Source organism: Arvicanthis niloticus, chromosome 13 (assembly GCF_011762505.2).
Source record: "Arvicanthis niloticus isolate mArvNil1 chromosome 13, mArvNil1.pat.X, whole genome shotgun sequence".
Lineage (NCBI taxonomy): Eukaryota > Metazoa > Chordata > Mammalia > Rodentia > Muridae > Arvicanthis > Arvicanthis niloticus.
In genome coordinates, this window is record NC_047670.1 from 75,908,382 (window position 1) to 75,924,706 (window position 16,325).

At 44.0% G+C, this 16,325-nt stretch overlaps 1 protein-coding gene across 1 annotated transcript; it reads right to left on the reverse strand.

Annotated features, from left to right (window-relative positions):
- Positions 1 to 9,148: 9,148 nt before the first annotated feature.
- Positions 9,149 to 13,590, reverse strand: LOC117718936 (keratin, type II cytoskeletal 6A-like). Its single transcript, XM_034516952.2, has 9 exons — positions 13,054 to 13,590; positions 12,273 to 12,487; positions 11,901 to 11,961; positions 11,648 to 11,743; positions 11,359 to 11,523; positions 10,810 to 10,935; positions 10,447 to 10,667; positions 10,007 to 10,041; positions 9,149 to 9,902 (listed from the first exon to the last, which is right to left on the reverse strand). The coding sequence occupies exons 1-9, from the start codon at positions 13,558 to 13,560 to the stop codon at positions 9,670 to 9,672; spliced, it is 1,659 nt and encodes a 552-aa protein (XP_034372843.1). The 5' UTR covers positions 13,561 to 13,590; the 3' UTR covers positions 9,149 to 9,669.
- Positions 13,591 to 16,325: the final 2,735 nt, after the last annotated feature.

Genomic DNA, 16,325 nt, shown 5'->3' on the forward strand with positions numbered 1-16,325 from the left:
GGAATACTTTGAGGAATATTGGTATTAGCTCTTCATTGAAAGTCTGGTAGAATTCTGTGCTAAAACCATCTGGCACTGGCTTTTTTTTCCTTTTTTGGTTTGGAGACTTTCAATGGCTAATTCTATTTCCATAAGGGTTATAGGACTATTTAGATTCTTTACCTGATCTTGATTTAACTTTGGTAAAGGTGGAGTCTATCCAGAAAGTTGTCATTTCATTCAGGTATTCCAATTTTGTGAAGTAAGGCTTTTGAAGTAAAACCTAATGATTCTTTAGATTTCCCCCAGTATCTGTCGTTATGTCTCCCCTTTCATTTCTGATTTTCTTAATCTGGATATTGTTTCTCTACCTTTTAGTTACTTTGGCTAAAAGTTTGTCTTTCTTGTTGATTTTCTCAAAGAACCAACTCTTGGTTTCATTGATTCTTTTCATTGTTCTCTTTGCTGCTAATTTATTAGTTTCTGACCCGAGTTTGAGTGTTTCCTGCTGTCTACTCCTCTTGCATGTTTTTGCTTCTTTTTGCTCTAGAACTATCATTGTGGTGTTAAGTTGCTAGTCTGAGATCTTTCTGATTTCCTTAGGAAGGCGAGTACTGCTGTAAAACTGCCTCAGCACTGCTCTGTGTCCCATAAGTCTGGGTGTGTTGTGCCTTTTTTTCATTGAATTCTAGACAGTCTTTAATTTCTTTATTTTTTCTTTGACTTAGTGGTCATTGGGTAGAGTTGTTCAGTTTCCATGTTTGTAGGCTTTCTGTTATTTCTGTTGTTGAAGTCTAGCTTTAATCCATGGTGATCTGATTAATTGCAAGGGGTTATTTTAATCATATTGTATATATTTAGGCTTGCTTTCTGCCCAATAATATGGCCAGTTATGGAGAATGTTTCATGAGTTGCTGGGAAGAAAATATGTTGTTTTGTGTGTACATGAAATGTTTTGTAGATATATTTATGTCCATTTGATTTACAATGTCTGTTAGCTTCATTATTTCTCTGTTTAGATTCTGTTTTGATAACCTATCCATTGGTTAGGGTAGAGTGTTGAACTTTCCCACTATTAATGTTTGGGGTTTGCTGTGTGGTTTAAGCTTCAGCCATGCTTCTTTTGCAAATGTGATTGCCCTTGTATTTTGGGCATTTATGTCCAGAACTAACAAGTCATATTGGTAGATTTTTTTCTTAGATGATACAAAGTATCTTTCCTTATTTCTTATGATAGATTTTTGGTTGAAAGTCTATTTTACTAGATATTAGAATAGCTAATCCTGTCATTTTAATTTTTAATGCCTATTTTTTATTATGGTTTTTAAAATGCTTTAACTTCCCTCTTAGCCCACCACCCAGCAGAGGTTGTGGGGGAAAAATGATGCAGGGAAAGGGGATCTGTTTAAAAATGGGGTTTTGTTTTGTTTTGTTTTGTTTGAGCAACTCCCATCTGTGTTGTCAGAAAATCAGCAGTTTGGTTCTCAGGTCAGCAGCAGTGGCTTGATCTACTTGTCAACACTTTTGAGATCTACCAGCAGTCCAGTTCAATACAGTCAGGATAGCAATGGATTCAGCAGCAGTGCCACTACCTAGCAGAGCCAGCCAGGTCTCAGCCTTGTCACAAGTTAACAGGAACTACCAACAGGAACACCGTGCCTCAGTGTGTTCTCAGCCATACCTCTCTCAGTGAACATCAGCAAAGAAGCAAGACTAACAAACATTGTAGAGCTTGCTCTATAAGCAAGCCTAGCCCAGCCTCTGTCACTGTCTGTCAGGCCTGTTTATACTCCCTTTAAACATCATGTGTCTTCCATAGGTCTTGCTTCAGCACATGAGTCAGTCTCAGCTTGTTGACAGCCACACTGCTCCATTGTAAGGACCACTATGTTGCTGTCCACAATGCCTCACACTTGGGGCTAAGTGCTCTGGTCTGAGGGGATCAGACAACAGGCTCTAGAAAAAGAGAGAGTGGGGATGAAGGGGCAAGAGATGCAAAGAATGGAGACAAGACAGGGTGTGTGGTCAAGTCTCTTGTCTCTAGTCTTGTTTACTAAAAGGAAAATCCTGGGTTTATATACACTTCACCATGTGGCTTGCAGTCATGGACAAGCAGAGGAACACAGCTGAAAACACTTTACCATGTGTGCCTTGCAGCTGGGGGCACTAATCAACAAAACAAGATATGTGGGATAAACAAGATGTTTATCAGAGTATGCTCAGCTGTTGTAGGCTATTGAAAACAAGTCTCTAGTCAGGGTATATGGCTCGAGATGTTTGCAAAGATCATAGCCACTTTCTGCTAGGTGTCGGCTCCCAACAGCGACCCCTTTTTTTTTTCAAAAGGGAAGGCTAAGAAAACTTACGGAAACCGTTCCTGCCTTAGGTTGGAACAAAGGACCCCAGCCTCCCTTTCCCATCTTTGGATACTCAACAGCCATTGGTTGAGCTCCTGCCTTAGGATGGTGAGGCCTCCCAGTTAGGGGCAAGGGTCTTGAGGTGTTCTCTTACCCGTCATTGACTATCCGACTTAGTGTGTAAGTTAGGGGTTAATCCTCGTCAGTCTTGATGACAGAGATTTTTGAGTCTCCTACTTCCAGACTATAATAATGGACCTGTATGGGTTTCATTTGAATAGTGTCTATCTGTTGTCATACAAAAGCCATCAGTTTGTTGAACAGCATGAACCTGAGAGACAAGAGACTTAACAATGCCTGAATGATCAGTATAAAATCAACACTCTTTTTTAAGGGCAACACACAGAAATACAGAACTGATCATAGCTTTGATCTTAACAAGACAAGTAAGGAAATCCCTGTCCCTGTGCAGTCAATCTCAAACCCCAAAACAACTATTATAACTGTGGTAGTGGGTTTTCTCCTGGGTCTAAACAATGTTTGCCACTAAATCATAAGTTGGGGAACCAAGAGTCCAATAGCGACACCCTGGAGGTATGGGTAGTGATGTCTCCTTCAGCATTGAGAACTTCCCAAGTCAGGTTTGCTCATTGATCTGTTCCAATTTGAAGGCAATTATAAAGCATCTTCGTGTTTTTTGCAAAGAAAAATATGCTTCTCAGGAGGTTTCTCCTCCCTAGATTTGTTATTGTTGTCTATTTGTTTAATCAGTCTCTCTGGCAGCCAGCGTGCGGCATCTGCAGTTTGGGAATATATGCAAACAGAGCCTCTTCCGCAAATAAGCACTGGTTCTAGCCCATTCCAGGTTCCAGTTAATGGGTCTTTCCAGAGAACTGCTGCAAAATTCTTTTTGGTATCAGGATGCCAGAATCTATCTGCAGCAGATTTTCCTTCAGAATTCAAAGTTAGAAAATTTAAAATAAAGAGCGTGTGATGAAGGATATTTCTGGGGGATCCCTTGGTAGGGTACTATTCCCCATTCTTAATTTTTTCAAATTGACATATAATGGTTTGATGTGCCCTTTCTACCATACCTTGGCATTGTGGATTATATGGAATACCCGTTTTGTGTAGTATTCCCAATTTTTCACAGAACTGTTGGAAACTGGAGCTTGTATAACCTGAGCCATTGTCAGTCTTTATCTGTTTAGACACACTCAATACAGTGATTGTAGCAAGCATATGAGTGATCACATGTTTGCTTGCTTCTCCAGTTTGTAATGTTGCATAAATGAAACCACTGTATGTATCTACACATACATGTATATATTTCTCTTTTCCAAATTCATTATAATGAGTAACGGCCATTTGCCAGAGACTGTTTGGTATCAGTCTCTTTGGATTTACGCCCAAATGAGGAACTGGTAAAAGTGTAACACATGATTGACGCTGTTTGATAATTTGCCTAGCTTGTTCTCTGGTAATTTTGAACATGACTTTTAAAGTTTTAGAATTAAGGTGATGTAATTTATGAGCCTTTATGGCCTGATCCAAGTTAGATTTCAGATCTGATAAAGCCACTTCGGTGGGTCCCATTTCTGGGGTTAATACTGTGTGTGTGGCAGAACTGAGGTCCAGTCCTGCATTTCCTGGTGTTGCTCAACTAAATTCAGAGAGGGATTGTTGGTTGCTAGTATGAAACTGACTTTCATAAGCCTGTTTTGGCTTGCATTGGTTTGGGGACTGGAGCTGGCCCCTGTTCCCATTTCCCTGATTATGGGAAATGGTGTTTCCTTGACTGTTATTTCTTTTGAACCTACATTCACTAGCCCAATGCCTTCAATGTTTGCAAAGTGGGCAGAGCCCAGGCTGTATTCTGGGCTGTCTCTGGGTTAACTAATTTTCTGCCTTGCAATCTCTTGCAAAGTGTCCAGGCTTGCCACATTTAAAACAGACCTTTTTGTCTCTACTTGCCAAAAAAATCTCTTACAGATTGTCCTTGCATGGCAGCTGCCATAGCTAAGCCCTGTTGGTAGGAGGGCCCTATGTCAGAATAGAGTCTGATATACCCCATAAGGTCTGTTTTTTTTATTTCTGTAGGGTCTAATGGCTGCTTGGCAGGCAGAATTGGCATTTTCATATGCAAGTTGTTTCACATAATCTACACCTGCCTCTGCATTACCAAAAAATCATCCCTGTCATTGTCATTAATTGATGAAGAAAATCAGAAAATCATTCATCAGACCCTTGTCTGACTATAGTCAAAGATGCACCAAGGTCTCCCTTTGCCGGGAGTTTATGCCAAGCCTTCATGGCTGCATTTTGAATATGAGCGAATAAGCCTGGGTTATATTGCATCTGGTTCTCACTAGAAGCAAATTGCCCTTCTCCTACTAAGGCATCAAAGGACCAACCATTGCCTGCCTGAATGTTTCTCCTAGCTGTCTCTTTACAATTCTCATGATACTCTGATTTCCCAATAAGATAGTCACCACCACTAAGAACTGCTTTCACTAAAGTATTCCAATCACTAGGAGTCAGCCACTCCTCTGCAGCAGACTCTAAAACTGCAAGAATAAAGGGAGCAGTGCCACCATATTGTGATACTGCGTTTTTAAAAATTCTTTAATAATTTGAAAATTAAGCCCTGTGTGATGTCTCCAAGCAACCACTTGAGCATCTCTGGTCTCTGATACAGGGAAAGCTTCAGCGTCTCCCTCCTCTGGCTGATCTGTGGCTGAACTAAAGCTAGAGGATAGGGGCTGCCTTTGGACTCCAGGTTGAGGGATGCAAGGAATCGGGGGATTTTCCTTGCCCTCTCGAGACCTTTTTCCTGTCTTTATTTTTTGTAGCTGATTAATTAACTCCTGATACTCTTTTTCTAACTCTATTAGTTCTAGAATAGAAATTTTGTCCTGTAACTACTTTCTGGGATCTACAACCACCGTCTCCATAAGGGGAGCATCTGGAGGCAGAGGCACACTGGGAGAGGGGCTTTGGGAAGAGGGCCATTCAGGGTTGTAATATTTGGCTGCCTCTTCCTCTAGGTAGGCACAGTCTGGCTCTGACAAATCATCATCAACCTTTGGTTGTATTTTGGATTCTAATTTCATATATATACATTTCTTTTTATTTTGAACATAAAAGACAGCATTCAAGCAACGAAACAAAAGAAAATTAACACACGTGAGCAGCAAACAACAAAACAAAAACAGAGAGTTGAGTTCAGGCTGACTTATTTCTTGCCCCATTTTCATTATCATGACTTAGCTTTCTCGATACAGCAGATTCGTGATCACCTTCTGAATTTTTGGTCGACCCTTCTTCCAGTAATGTCCCTCACTGGGTCTCTCATTCTTGCTGCCTCTCTATGAGCACCAAAATGTCCTGGCCCGGGCTGCTGCTCCCGTCCATGGGTCAGGGTCTAGCAAGAGAGAGAGTGGAGATGGAGGGGCAAGAGATGCAAAGAATGGAGACAAGACAGGGTGTGTGGTCAAGTCTCTTGTCTCTAGTCTCGTTTACTAAAAAGAAAATCCTGGGTTTATATACACTTCACCATGTGGCTTGCAGTTGTGGACAAGCAGAGGAACACAGCTGAAGACACTTTACCATTTGTGCCTTGTAGCTGGGAGCACTAAACAACAAAACAAGATATGTGGGATAAACAAGATGTTTATCAGAGTGTGCTCAGCTGTTGTAGGCTGTTGAAAACAAGTCTCTAGTCAGGGTATATGGCTCGAGATATTTGCAAACATGATAGCCGCTCTCTGCAAGGAGTTGGCTCCCAACATCAGCTGGCATCATTCTGCCAATCAGTCCAAGTCCATGGAAGCACCAAGAACATGTAGCACACCACCAGAAGTTTTTTTGGTACATTTCTCTCTATGGAGTCCTTACAAATGGAACTCAACTACATAATGTAAGGTCGACAGATATATGTGTGTGTCAACAGCAAAGAATCCTTCATCACCTGTCCTTTCATGTGCTTGCTTTAGTAGGGCATCATTTCACTTGTGTCTGCTTCAGTGAAAAGTTCCTTCATGTGTCTGCTTTAGCAAAATATCCTTTCACTTGTGTCCACTTCAGGAAAATACTCCTTCATGTGTTTGCCCAAGCAAAATACCATCTAACACAACTGACTTTCCAAAGAACCCTTAAGTTTCCACTTGATACTCCAAATTGTTTCTTGGATCCATTTGTTTTGGAAACCATTTTCCAGACCTTCTTGATGAGGCGTGTTTCTTGTTTCCAGCAGCATGAGGGATCCTGTTTATGCAACTACTCTGTTAGCCTGTGTCTTTTTATTGGAGAATCCAGTCCATTGATGTTCAGATGTATTAATAACCAATGATCATTCATTCTTGTTATTGTCATGGTAGTGGTGATGGTGGTAGTGTGCTGCTGCTGTTGCTGCTGCTGCTGCTGCTGCTGCTGGTGGTGCTGCTGCTGCTGCTGCTGCTGCTGCTGCTGCTGCTGGTGGTGCTGCTGTTGCTGCTGCTGCTGCTGCTGCTGCTGCTGCTGCTGCTGCTGGTGGTGGTGGTGGTGGTGGTGGTATTAGGAGTGTGATTCTCTTCCTTTGGTTTTGCTCTTGTGAAATGATTGATTTTTTGTGCTTTCTTGGATGTAGTTACCCTCCTTGTGTTGGACTTTTTCTTCTAGTATCCTCTGTAGGGCTGGATTAGTGGAAATATATTGTTTAAATTTGGTTTTGTCCTGGTATAGCTTGTTTTCTCCACCTATGTGGTATTTGAAAGTTTTGCTGGGTATAATATCTGTGGTCTCTTAGAGTCTACAGACTGTATTCCTAGGCCCTTCTGGATTTTAGAGTCTCTGTTGAGAAGTCAGGTGAAATTCTGACAAGTCTGACATTATTTGTTACTTGGGCATGTCCACCTCTGATTGCATCTAAGACCCATTTCAAAGATAGATACCATTTCTGGTACTTAAACAGCTCGAAACAGGCGACTGCCTCAGCCTTAGGCCTTAGAGGAGAAACTAATACTGTTATTCTGCTATGGACATAGTGATGAGCCATTCATTACGGTCTTATCTTTAATATTCCTGCGTGTCTCATGCCTAAGCAGAGGAGCTTATTCTAGAGTAGATAATGATTAACACAGACACCCACAGCTGGTCATCCTGTAGAGAGCAAGGGTCTCTGAAATGTCTATACCACATTTCTGCCACGCCCTCAAGGCTTAGGCATCACTGCAGAACAGAGAAGGAAGATTCAGTAGCCAAAATTTGTGAATACTATCATCAGAAATATATTTGCTGGATATAACAGGACCATTGTACACATGACCAGAGCTCAACAGTTGGGCTAGTTTCTCTTGGCACACTGCCCCAGGTAGCCTTGTCTCCACTTCCAAAAGGCTAGAATACCATATAAGCCACCATACCTGTCCACTTTGTACACCTAATATTTATGCAACTGAACCACACCTATGGCCTTTTGTAGTATTCATTTATTACATTTGTAATGTGCAAATACTACATGATATAAATTTTATTTAAATCGCATTATAAATGATTTTCTCTTAGTATTTTCTATATACTATATTCCCTGTCAGTGATTGTTTTTTCTGTTGTCTCCCATGCACATGTGTCATGAGAAGGCTTAGATTTTAGAAATGTGTCATTATTTTTCTTCCTGTTAAGGAGTTCTGGGCAGAGAGTGAAGAGAGACCACAGTGGCAAGCATCCAGTGTTGTTGGGAGAGCAGAGAATGTTGTAACCAACAGAAAATGATGTAGAAAGATCCAGAAACAACAACAAAACTCAGGAAAATATCTATGGCTTTGTGTACTTGGGGGCCAGGATGTTGGGTGTTATTTGAGGTAACAGTGGGGCTGAAGGAGTCCCAGGAAGGAATCAACTGATTGACCTCACACTCCAGCTGAGGTTGCCCTGCTCACTCATGAAGATAAACCAGGAGTGAAAGTAACACACCTGGTCAGCTACATGCAAACCAAAATTCTGTGAACATCCACGATCCAGGATTAAAGGTATTAGAAGGAAGACAACAGTCTCCTGAGGCCTTTACAATTTGCAAAATGAGAATTTCAGGTTTTGAATGAGTCTTGAGTTCCTTAATTTGACCAGCTTGAATGTCTCCAGTATTTCCCATTTGTAGATGTGACAGATGGGATGCATGGTTGTCCCTGAACAGCTTGTTGTGTTTCTGCTGTTCCTTCAGGGCACCTTTCCAGAAAGGCAATTTCAGGTCAGAAGGAGGAAATGTTCACTGCCATTGTGGGTGCTTGTCAAGCAAGCTTCCTTGTCATGAAAGCAATTGTAATTCTAAAACAAATACCTTATTCTCTTGTCAAAAGGCTCTGGCTATGACTGTCCAAGAATATTTTTCTCCACTCGAATGCTCTGCCTGAGTACTGTGATCTGCTGGTGAACACATCAGAGGTGTCTCATCACTAATTCCTAATAAGGACTGTTCCCATGGAGGGAATTCTCATACCTGGAGATTATGTTCTCACTGACAGAAAGGCAATTCACTCGGGAAGGAATACTGGACAGATAATTATTCACTATCTCTGAAGAAAGGGAGTTTAACACAATGGAAACGGATACATTAAAAATTACATATGAAAAATGAAGGAAATAGGGGCTCCTCCTAAAGACTATCAATTGGACAATGAAGGAGCAGGTGAGGGTTTGCAGTGAAGACATACAGAGCTGGGAGAGAGAAGAGTAATGACTCCTTGTCTAGCAAGGACAAACACTTTCTATATAAAGAAAATGTTCCCACAAAAAAATGCACATGGAAAAAATTGATTATTTATAAACCTGCTTTATTTGGCAATTACAAGGAAGCAAACAGCGTCAAGAAAAGCAAAGACATCACATGAGCACAGACTCTACATCACAGGACCAGTGACTGTGGTCACACTTACTGACAGGGAGGTTTATGATGTTGAAAGGTGGTGTTTCTCAGGCCATTGGAAACTGATAGGGAGCTGCTCGTTTCTTGAGTAGGACCCAGACAATGATTTCAAAAATGAAGGTGACAGGGACACACCCTTTAACAGGCAGCCTCAGAGATAGAGGTAGAGAGGCAGGAGCCTGGAACCTCAATAGAACATGAAGCACCAAATATGAGTGAATTGTGATGTGAGCTCAGAAGATGACTATCAACAGATGAGCAGAGGGGACACATGGGGACAGATAGGAGCAAAAGGAACCAGCCATCCCAGCCTCATGAAGAGAGCAGAGGTGCGGGTCCAGAGCAAAGAAGCTCCTGAGCACAGGGTTCTGAGCACAGGGTTCTGCAGCCATGGTGTCTGGGATCAGGGACAAGCTCTTGGTGACAGGGAATTCACTGTCTGTAGCTCTTCCTGCTGGAGGAGGTAGTGGTGTATCTGATGGTGGAAGAGCTGCCACCAGAAGAGCTGAGGCCACTTCCAATGACTCTGCCACTGCCAGCACTGAAGCCACCTCCAAGGCCATGGCTACTGCCATAGGAGTAGCTGCTGCCTCCTCCCAGGCCTAAGCTGCTGCTGGCACCACCTGCGCTGCCATAGCCGCTGGACACGGTGGACTGCACCACAGCTGTGAAGGAGGGAAAGGACACCACAGACATGGTGAGCACACTGTGATCAGCTGACCCAGTCACAAGGGCAGGAGACGGGGAGGCTGGCAAGCAGAGTACTTACAGATGTTGACTGGTCCAACGCCTTCACCATTCAACCTAGGAGAGGAAAGCAGCAGGTGAGAACAAAGCAGCTATCACATAGATTCCAATGGGAACCCTCAGTCTAGTGAAGGTTCAGAGAGAATCTCCTGGAAAGAGGCTTTAAAAAATATTCTTTATATATTCTATGTACTTGAGGACAGTATAGCTGATTTCAGACACATAAGAAAAGGGCATTGGACCCCAGTATAGATGGTTGTGAGCCATGATGTGGTTGCTGGGAATTGAAGTCAGTAACTCTGGAAGAACAGTCAGTGCTCCTAAACACTGAACCATCTCTCCAGCACAGCAAGGAGTTTCTCAAAGGGACCATTTTGGCCACCTGCATTTTGGCTCCCTCATCCTGTGCTAAGTACTGACACATGGAGGTGTCCTCAGGGGTTAGAGGATGGAGTTACCCACCTGCACTCCTCTCCCTCCAGCAGCTTCCTGTAGGTGGCGATCTCCACATCCAGGGCCAGCTTGACATTCATGAGCTCCTGGTACTCCTTCAGCAGCCTGGCCATGTCCTGCTTGGCTTTCTGCAGGGCGTCCTCCAGCCCTTCCAGCTTGCCCCTGGCATCCTTCAGGGCCATCTCCCCACGCTGCTCAGCCTCAGCAATGGCAGCTTGCAGGTTGGCACACTGGGCAGAGAGAGCAACAAAAACACTCTTGGACTATGCATCTCTGGAGAGGCTGAACCCCAGGACCTTGGTTTTCAGAGAGCAAGAGTTAGAGGACAGGAAGCAATGGCCAGCAACCCAAACATTTCTCTGTCTACCCCACCTGCTTCTTAACGTGGTCAATCTCAGATCTCAGCCTCTGGATCATGCGGTTGATCTCAGCGATCTCCTGCTTGGTGTTGCGCAGGTCGTCCCCATGTCTGCCAGCTGTGACCTGCAGCTCCTCATACTGAGGGTCCATACAACAGAGAACATTTATGTGAGTTTTTATGTGCAGAAGCAAATACACCTCTAAGTAGCATGCACTATCATGGATGTGATGGGTTTTCCTCAAGAGAAGCTTTAGGAGATTACAGACTCCATAGTTCCCTCAGGAAGTAAAAATGTTCTCAAGTGTCTTCTGAGGACCATTGCTCAGATTACAGCTCAAGCAAAGAGAGCCGTGGACCCCATTTATGGCAACTTTGTATCTATCTCTGGGTTCTTTTGCTCTTAGAATAAAACTTCATTCTATCACCCAAGTACACAGTACATTTCCATTGAGAACACCCGGCTTCTCTTTATACACTGTCTCTCCACTATTGAAGTCAGAGACTCATGGAGTTCAGGCTGAGTCCCAGGCATCCTCCTCAGCCTTTACCCCAATACTCACTTTAGTCTGGTACCAGGACTCAGCTTCAGCCCGACTTCTCTGAGCAATTTCCTCATACTGGGCCTTGACCTCAGCGATGATGCTGTCCAGGTCCAGGCTGCGGTTGTTGTCCATGGAGAGGACCACAGATGTGTCTGAGATGTGAGTTTGCATCTGAGACAGTTCCTGCACAACAGAAAGAACTGAGGTCATCTTTGTCTTTGACGATTGCAGAGGTCCAACACTTTGCACAGGAAAAAATAAAGGGTTTGGTGAGAGCAGAGGAGAAGGAGAGACAAGAGGTGCTTACTGCTTCATAGAGAGCTCTCAGGAAGTTGATTTCATCTGTTAGACTGTCTGCCTTGGCTTGCAGTTCAACCTTGTTCATGTAGGCAGCATCTACATCCTGAAGAAACCACGAGCAACATGGGATCAGTTTACCTCTCTTCCCCAGACCATTCAACTCTGTGCCTGTGACTACCATTTCTCTGGAATGACCCAGATATACAAGGTCATTTATGTCATTAAGCACAGAACCCCATCCCTGTGGTCAGTCAGCTCACCTTCTTCAGGGTCACAAATTCATTTTCAGCTGCTGTGCGCTTGTTAATTTCATCTTCATATCTAGAAATGGAAGGGTGCACCACATTGGAGCCACAGGGCGGATGGCACCAATGGCAGCCTCTGACCCAGATCCCATTTCTACACCATATCCACATCTAGCTAAAAGGTCATATTTCTATTAAGTAATTCATTTCTTTTCTGTCCCTTAATGTCCTATAACCCTCCATGATCCTAGGCTTTTTCTCTTTAACCATAAGTTGTCAGTTTCATCTCTGTGAGCAAGCTTTCTTAAATCATGGAGCCCTTGTCTAGACTTGGGCTTCCATTTTTATAAAGCTAGGAGACTGAATTCTTCCTTCCTTGTAACTCACTTGCTCTTGTAGTCCTCCACAGTGTCCTGCATGTTCCTCAGCTCTGAGTCCAGGCGGCCCCTCTCTCCAACAGTGTAATCCAGCTTTCGGCGGAGGTTGCTGATGTACTGCTCAAACAGAGGCTCCAGGTTCTGCCTCACAGTCTTGGTGCCCTGCTCCTGCAGCAGGGTCCACTTGGTGTCCAGGACCTTGTTCTGCTGCTCCAGGAACCGCACCTGGGGGAGGGTTGAGTGTGAGGGAGAGAAGTTTGAGTTTCATCCTTCTATGTATGACACCTTCACTAGTGTGTGTGCCCCTCTCAGGCTGCCTGCCTAAACCCATTCAGTGTAGGTAGAACCTGGTTCTGTGTCTGAGAGGGTCAATCCAGAGTGAAGCTCCCAATGCCACCTCTCTGGGGATGACAAAGTACTCATGCAGGGAGGGCACTGGCAGCCTAGCAGTATGTTGCTGGAGTGTGCTGCAGCTTGGTGAGGCTGGCATGGCTCCCAAATGCACTATATATAGATATAGACTTCCATGTCACTACAGTCCTCTGTTGTGTGAGTCTCCAGCTCATCTCAGTCTGCTGAGATCAGACACTCTTATGGGGCAACCTCTGGAGAAGAGGAACCCTGACTCTGATTTCCAGATGCCAGTCTAACTGAAGAGGAGCACAGAACCAGGGCAGAGATTAACTAGAAACAAAGGCAATATCAGAGCCAAGTCTGAAGCCTCTTCCCTCCACCTCTCTTCAGCATTCACTGCAGACACACAGGCTGCCCTAGGAAGGACCATGTCTCACCTTGTCGATGAAGGAGGCAAACTTGTTGTTGAGGGTCTTGATCTGCTCCCTCTCCTCAGTCCTGACCCGCTGGATGGTGGGGTCGATTTGCAGGTTCAGGGGGGTGAGGAGGTTCTGGTTGACGGTGACCTCTTGGATGCCTCCAGGTGGGCACACGGGGAAGCCTGCTCCCCCATAGCCACCACCAAAGCCAGCTCCACCACCGAAGCCAAAGCTACCCCCGGCTCCTCCTCCATAGCCGAAGCTTCCTCCAAATCGGCTGCCATAGCCTCCTCCAATGCCACAGCTGCCACCTCCAATGGAGATCCTCTTGGAGCTGCCCACACCATAGAGGCTCCTGCTGCCAAAGCCAGCTCGTCCACACACTGCACCGGAGCCGCCGCTGCCCCGGGAGCGGCACACAGACACACTGCTGAAGCCAGAGCGGTTGAGCCCAGGCACTCTGGCTGAGCTGGCACTGTAGCCACGGTGGCTGGTTTGAGTCTTGATGGTGGTTTTCGTAGACATGGTTCCTTGAGATGAGAAGGTTCAGAAGTGGAGAGAGGCAGGGCAGAGCTGAAGAGATGACTGTGTGGTGCTCTGAGCAGCAGCTTATATATAGTACATATGGGCTTGGGCTGGGTCCTGAAGGTGAGCTTGCTGAGTGGGTAGGGCAGGGATTTACAGACAGTGATGTCACACCTAGATTACTTCAAAATGTTATGAAATATTCAGGTTGCAGTTTTTATTTCCTTTAGTCAGGGAAAACGCTCTTGCCTCCAGTTTTGTCTTCATCAGTTCTTCACTCACAGTATCTCAGAGTTAGTCACCAACTCTGCACAGGTTTTGCATGTCCTGTTGAATATTTTCCCAGCTCTGCTCCCAGCTTGCCTGCTCTTCTCTCCCATGGAGATTCTGGAGACCCATCTTTCTATGCCAATAAAAAGACCGTAGCTGACCTTTAGTGATTAGCAATATTACTTGTTTTGCATTAAACACCATTTACTAGAAAAGGAAGTTGGCCACACAGTTGTTTCACACCTTTGTGACAAGCAGTCCACAGCCAGCCTTTTGCTTTCACACTTGCATTCACTCACTAACCTAACAGTATTTAAGAGCACATCTCAGAAAACATGTAACTCCTTCAGTATATAATTTAATAATACATCTAAGTTAGCCTGTTTTTATATATGTAGAAGTGGCCTTTTGTCTCAAAATACTCTCACATATATACAGCAACCTTTTTTTAAAAATTGTTGCAGGGTCGGTAAAGCTGCCTCACTGATGAAGAACATTTGTTGCTCTTGCAGAAGACCTGAGTTTAGTTCCCAGGACCCACATTATAGGCTGCAAACATCCATAATTGGAGTTCCAGGGAATCCGTGTCTGCTTCTGATCTCTGAGGGCAACAAAGACAGCTGTGGTACATGTACTTACCTTCATGAAAATACTCCTGTACATGAAATAAAATCAAATAAATGTAACAACAGAAATAATTGATTTTTCTATAACCTAGTGAGCATTACTAACTTTAAATTTTTGTTTGTTCAAATTTGAAAATACATTTCATCCTTGTTTTATTTAAGCCCTGTGTCTTAAGTAATTCAATATAATTTTTAATTCTCCTATTATTTTTTTCTCCTAGTATGATTAAAAAATGTGTATGGGTCTTTTGTCTGGATGAATAATGTAAAACACGTATGTGCACCTGAAGGTTCCTTGAAGGTTAGAAAAGTGAGCCAGATCCCATACAGCTGGAATTACCAGAAAATTGTGATCTCTAAGATGTGGGAACCAGGAATTGAACCCATGACCCCTGGAAGAGCAGGCAGTGCTCTTTACCACTGTGCTGTCTCCCTGTCCCCTCTGCTAGTAACTCCTGTGTTAAGGAATCCAGATCAACTCTCCTAAATACTTCCGCTCCCACTTTTCTACTTAATTGCCCCTGCTTTCTGATTTCAGTGGTCAATGTGTCTACCATGTCTTCTGTACAGTGACATTCCTTAAATTATGAATCTTAACATATGTGCAAGCCTTTCAGGTATGGTGTCCAGGCCAGCTGGACAATCAAATAGAACCCTTAGAACCTGTGGAGAGGACTGAGATGAGCAAGAAAATAAAAAGGCAAAGCAAGTCAAGAAGTCTGATCAAGCTGGTAAAGATTTTATTGTTCAGACAGGTTATATACTCTGAAAACGGGATCTGGGGAGAGGTAGGGAAGGAAAGGAGCTTTGCAGGCGGAGCAAGCTGGCTGCAGCTGCGGGGTCTGCTATTCTTACAAAGCCTTGCCATTACCAGGGGTTCTAAAAACATCTATCTAGCAAGATGTTGTCTAAATCTAGAGATCAGGAGGAAAGGTTACTAAGGTGGGTTGCTATAAGGCCTTGTTTGAAGTTCTGAGAACTGACAAGCGAATCATGGAAAGTAAGCAGAAAGAAGAATAGTAGATAGGAGAGCCAAGGGTGAGTGTTTGCCAAGAGTAAGGTCTTGCCATGGCTTCCCACTGCCTGGTGATAGTACCAGCACTTCTTATAGCTATCCTGGGTTTTTTGAGTCTCCATAGGAAGTTAAATGTTTTCCTCTCAAAGTCTGTAAAGAATCGTGTTGGGATTTTGACAAGGCTTGCACTGAATCTGTACATTCCTTCTGGAAGGGTGGCCATTTTGACCGTGTTAATCCTACCGACTCTCTAGCAGGGGAGATCATTCCATCTTCTGATATCTCCTCCACTTTCTGTCTTCAGCATCTTAAAGTTACTATCACAGGTCAGATTCGTTCTTGCCCTTGGGATGGGTCTCAAGTTGGGCCAGTCATCAACTGGCCATTCCTGCAGTCTCTGTTCCAGCTTTGTCTGTGATCTTCAGGTAGGCAGGACAAATTTGGGGTTGAAGCTTTTGTGGGTGGTTTGGTATCTTTATCCCTCCACTGGGAGTCCTGCCTGACTATAGGAAGTAGCCACTTCAGGCTCCATATCCCTCGTTGCTAGGAGTCTCAGCTTGACTCACTGTCATAGACTCTCTGGAACCTCCCTTATCCCTGGTCTCTGGCTTGTTCTAGAGATGTGCCCTCCATGCTCCCCCTGCACTCCTGCTTGCCCCTCCCCATTTCCATCCCTCTATCCACTTCTCCACTACATTTTCTATTCTGATCTTCCCTTCCCTTCTCAATCCCCTCTCCCACCCAGTTCCCTGCTCCTTCCATCACTTTTAATGTCTATTTAAATTCCCCTTTTGTGTGAGATTCAAGAATCCTCCCTTGAAACCTCCTGGTTAATTCGTTTCTTTAGTCTATGG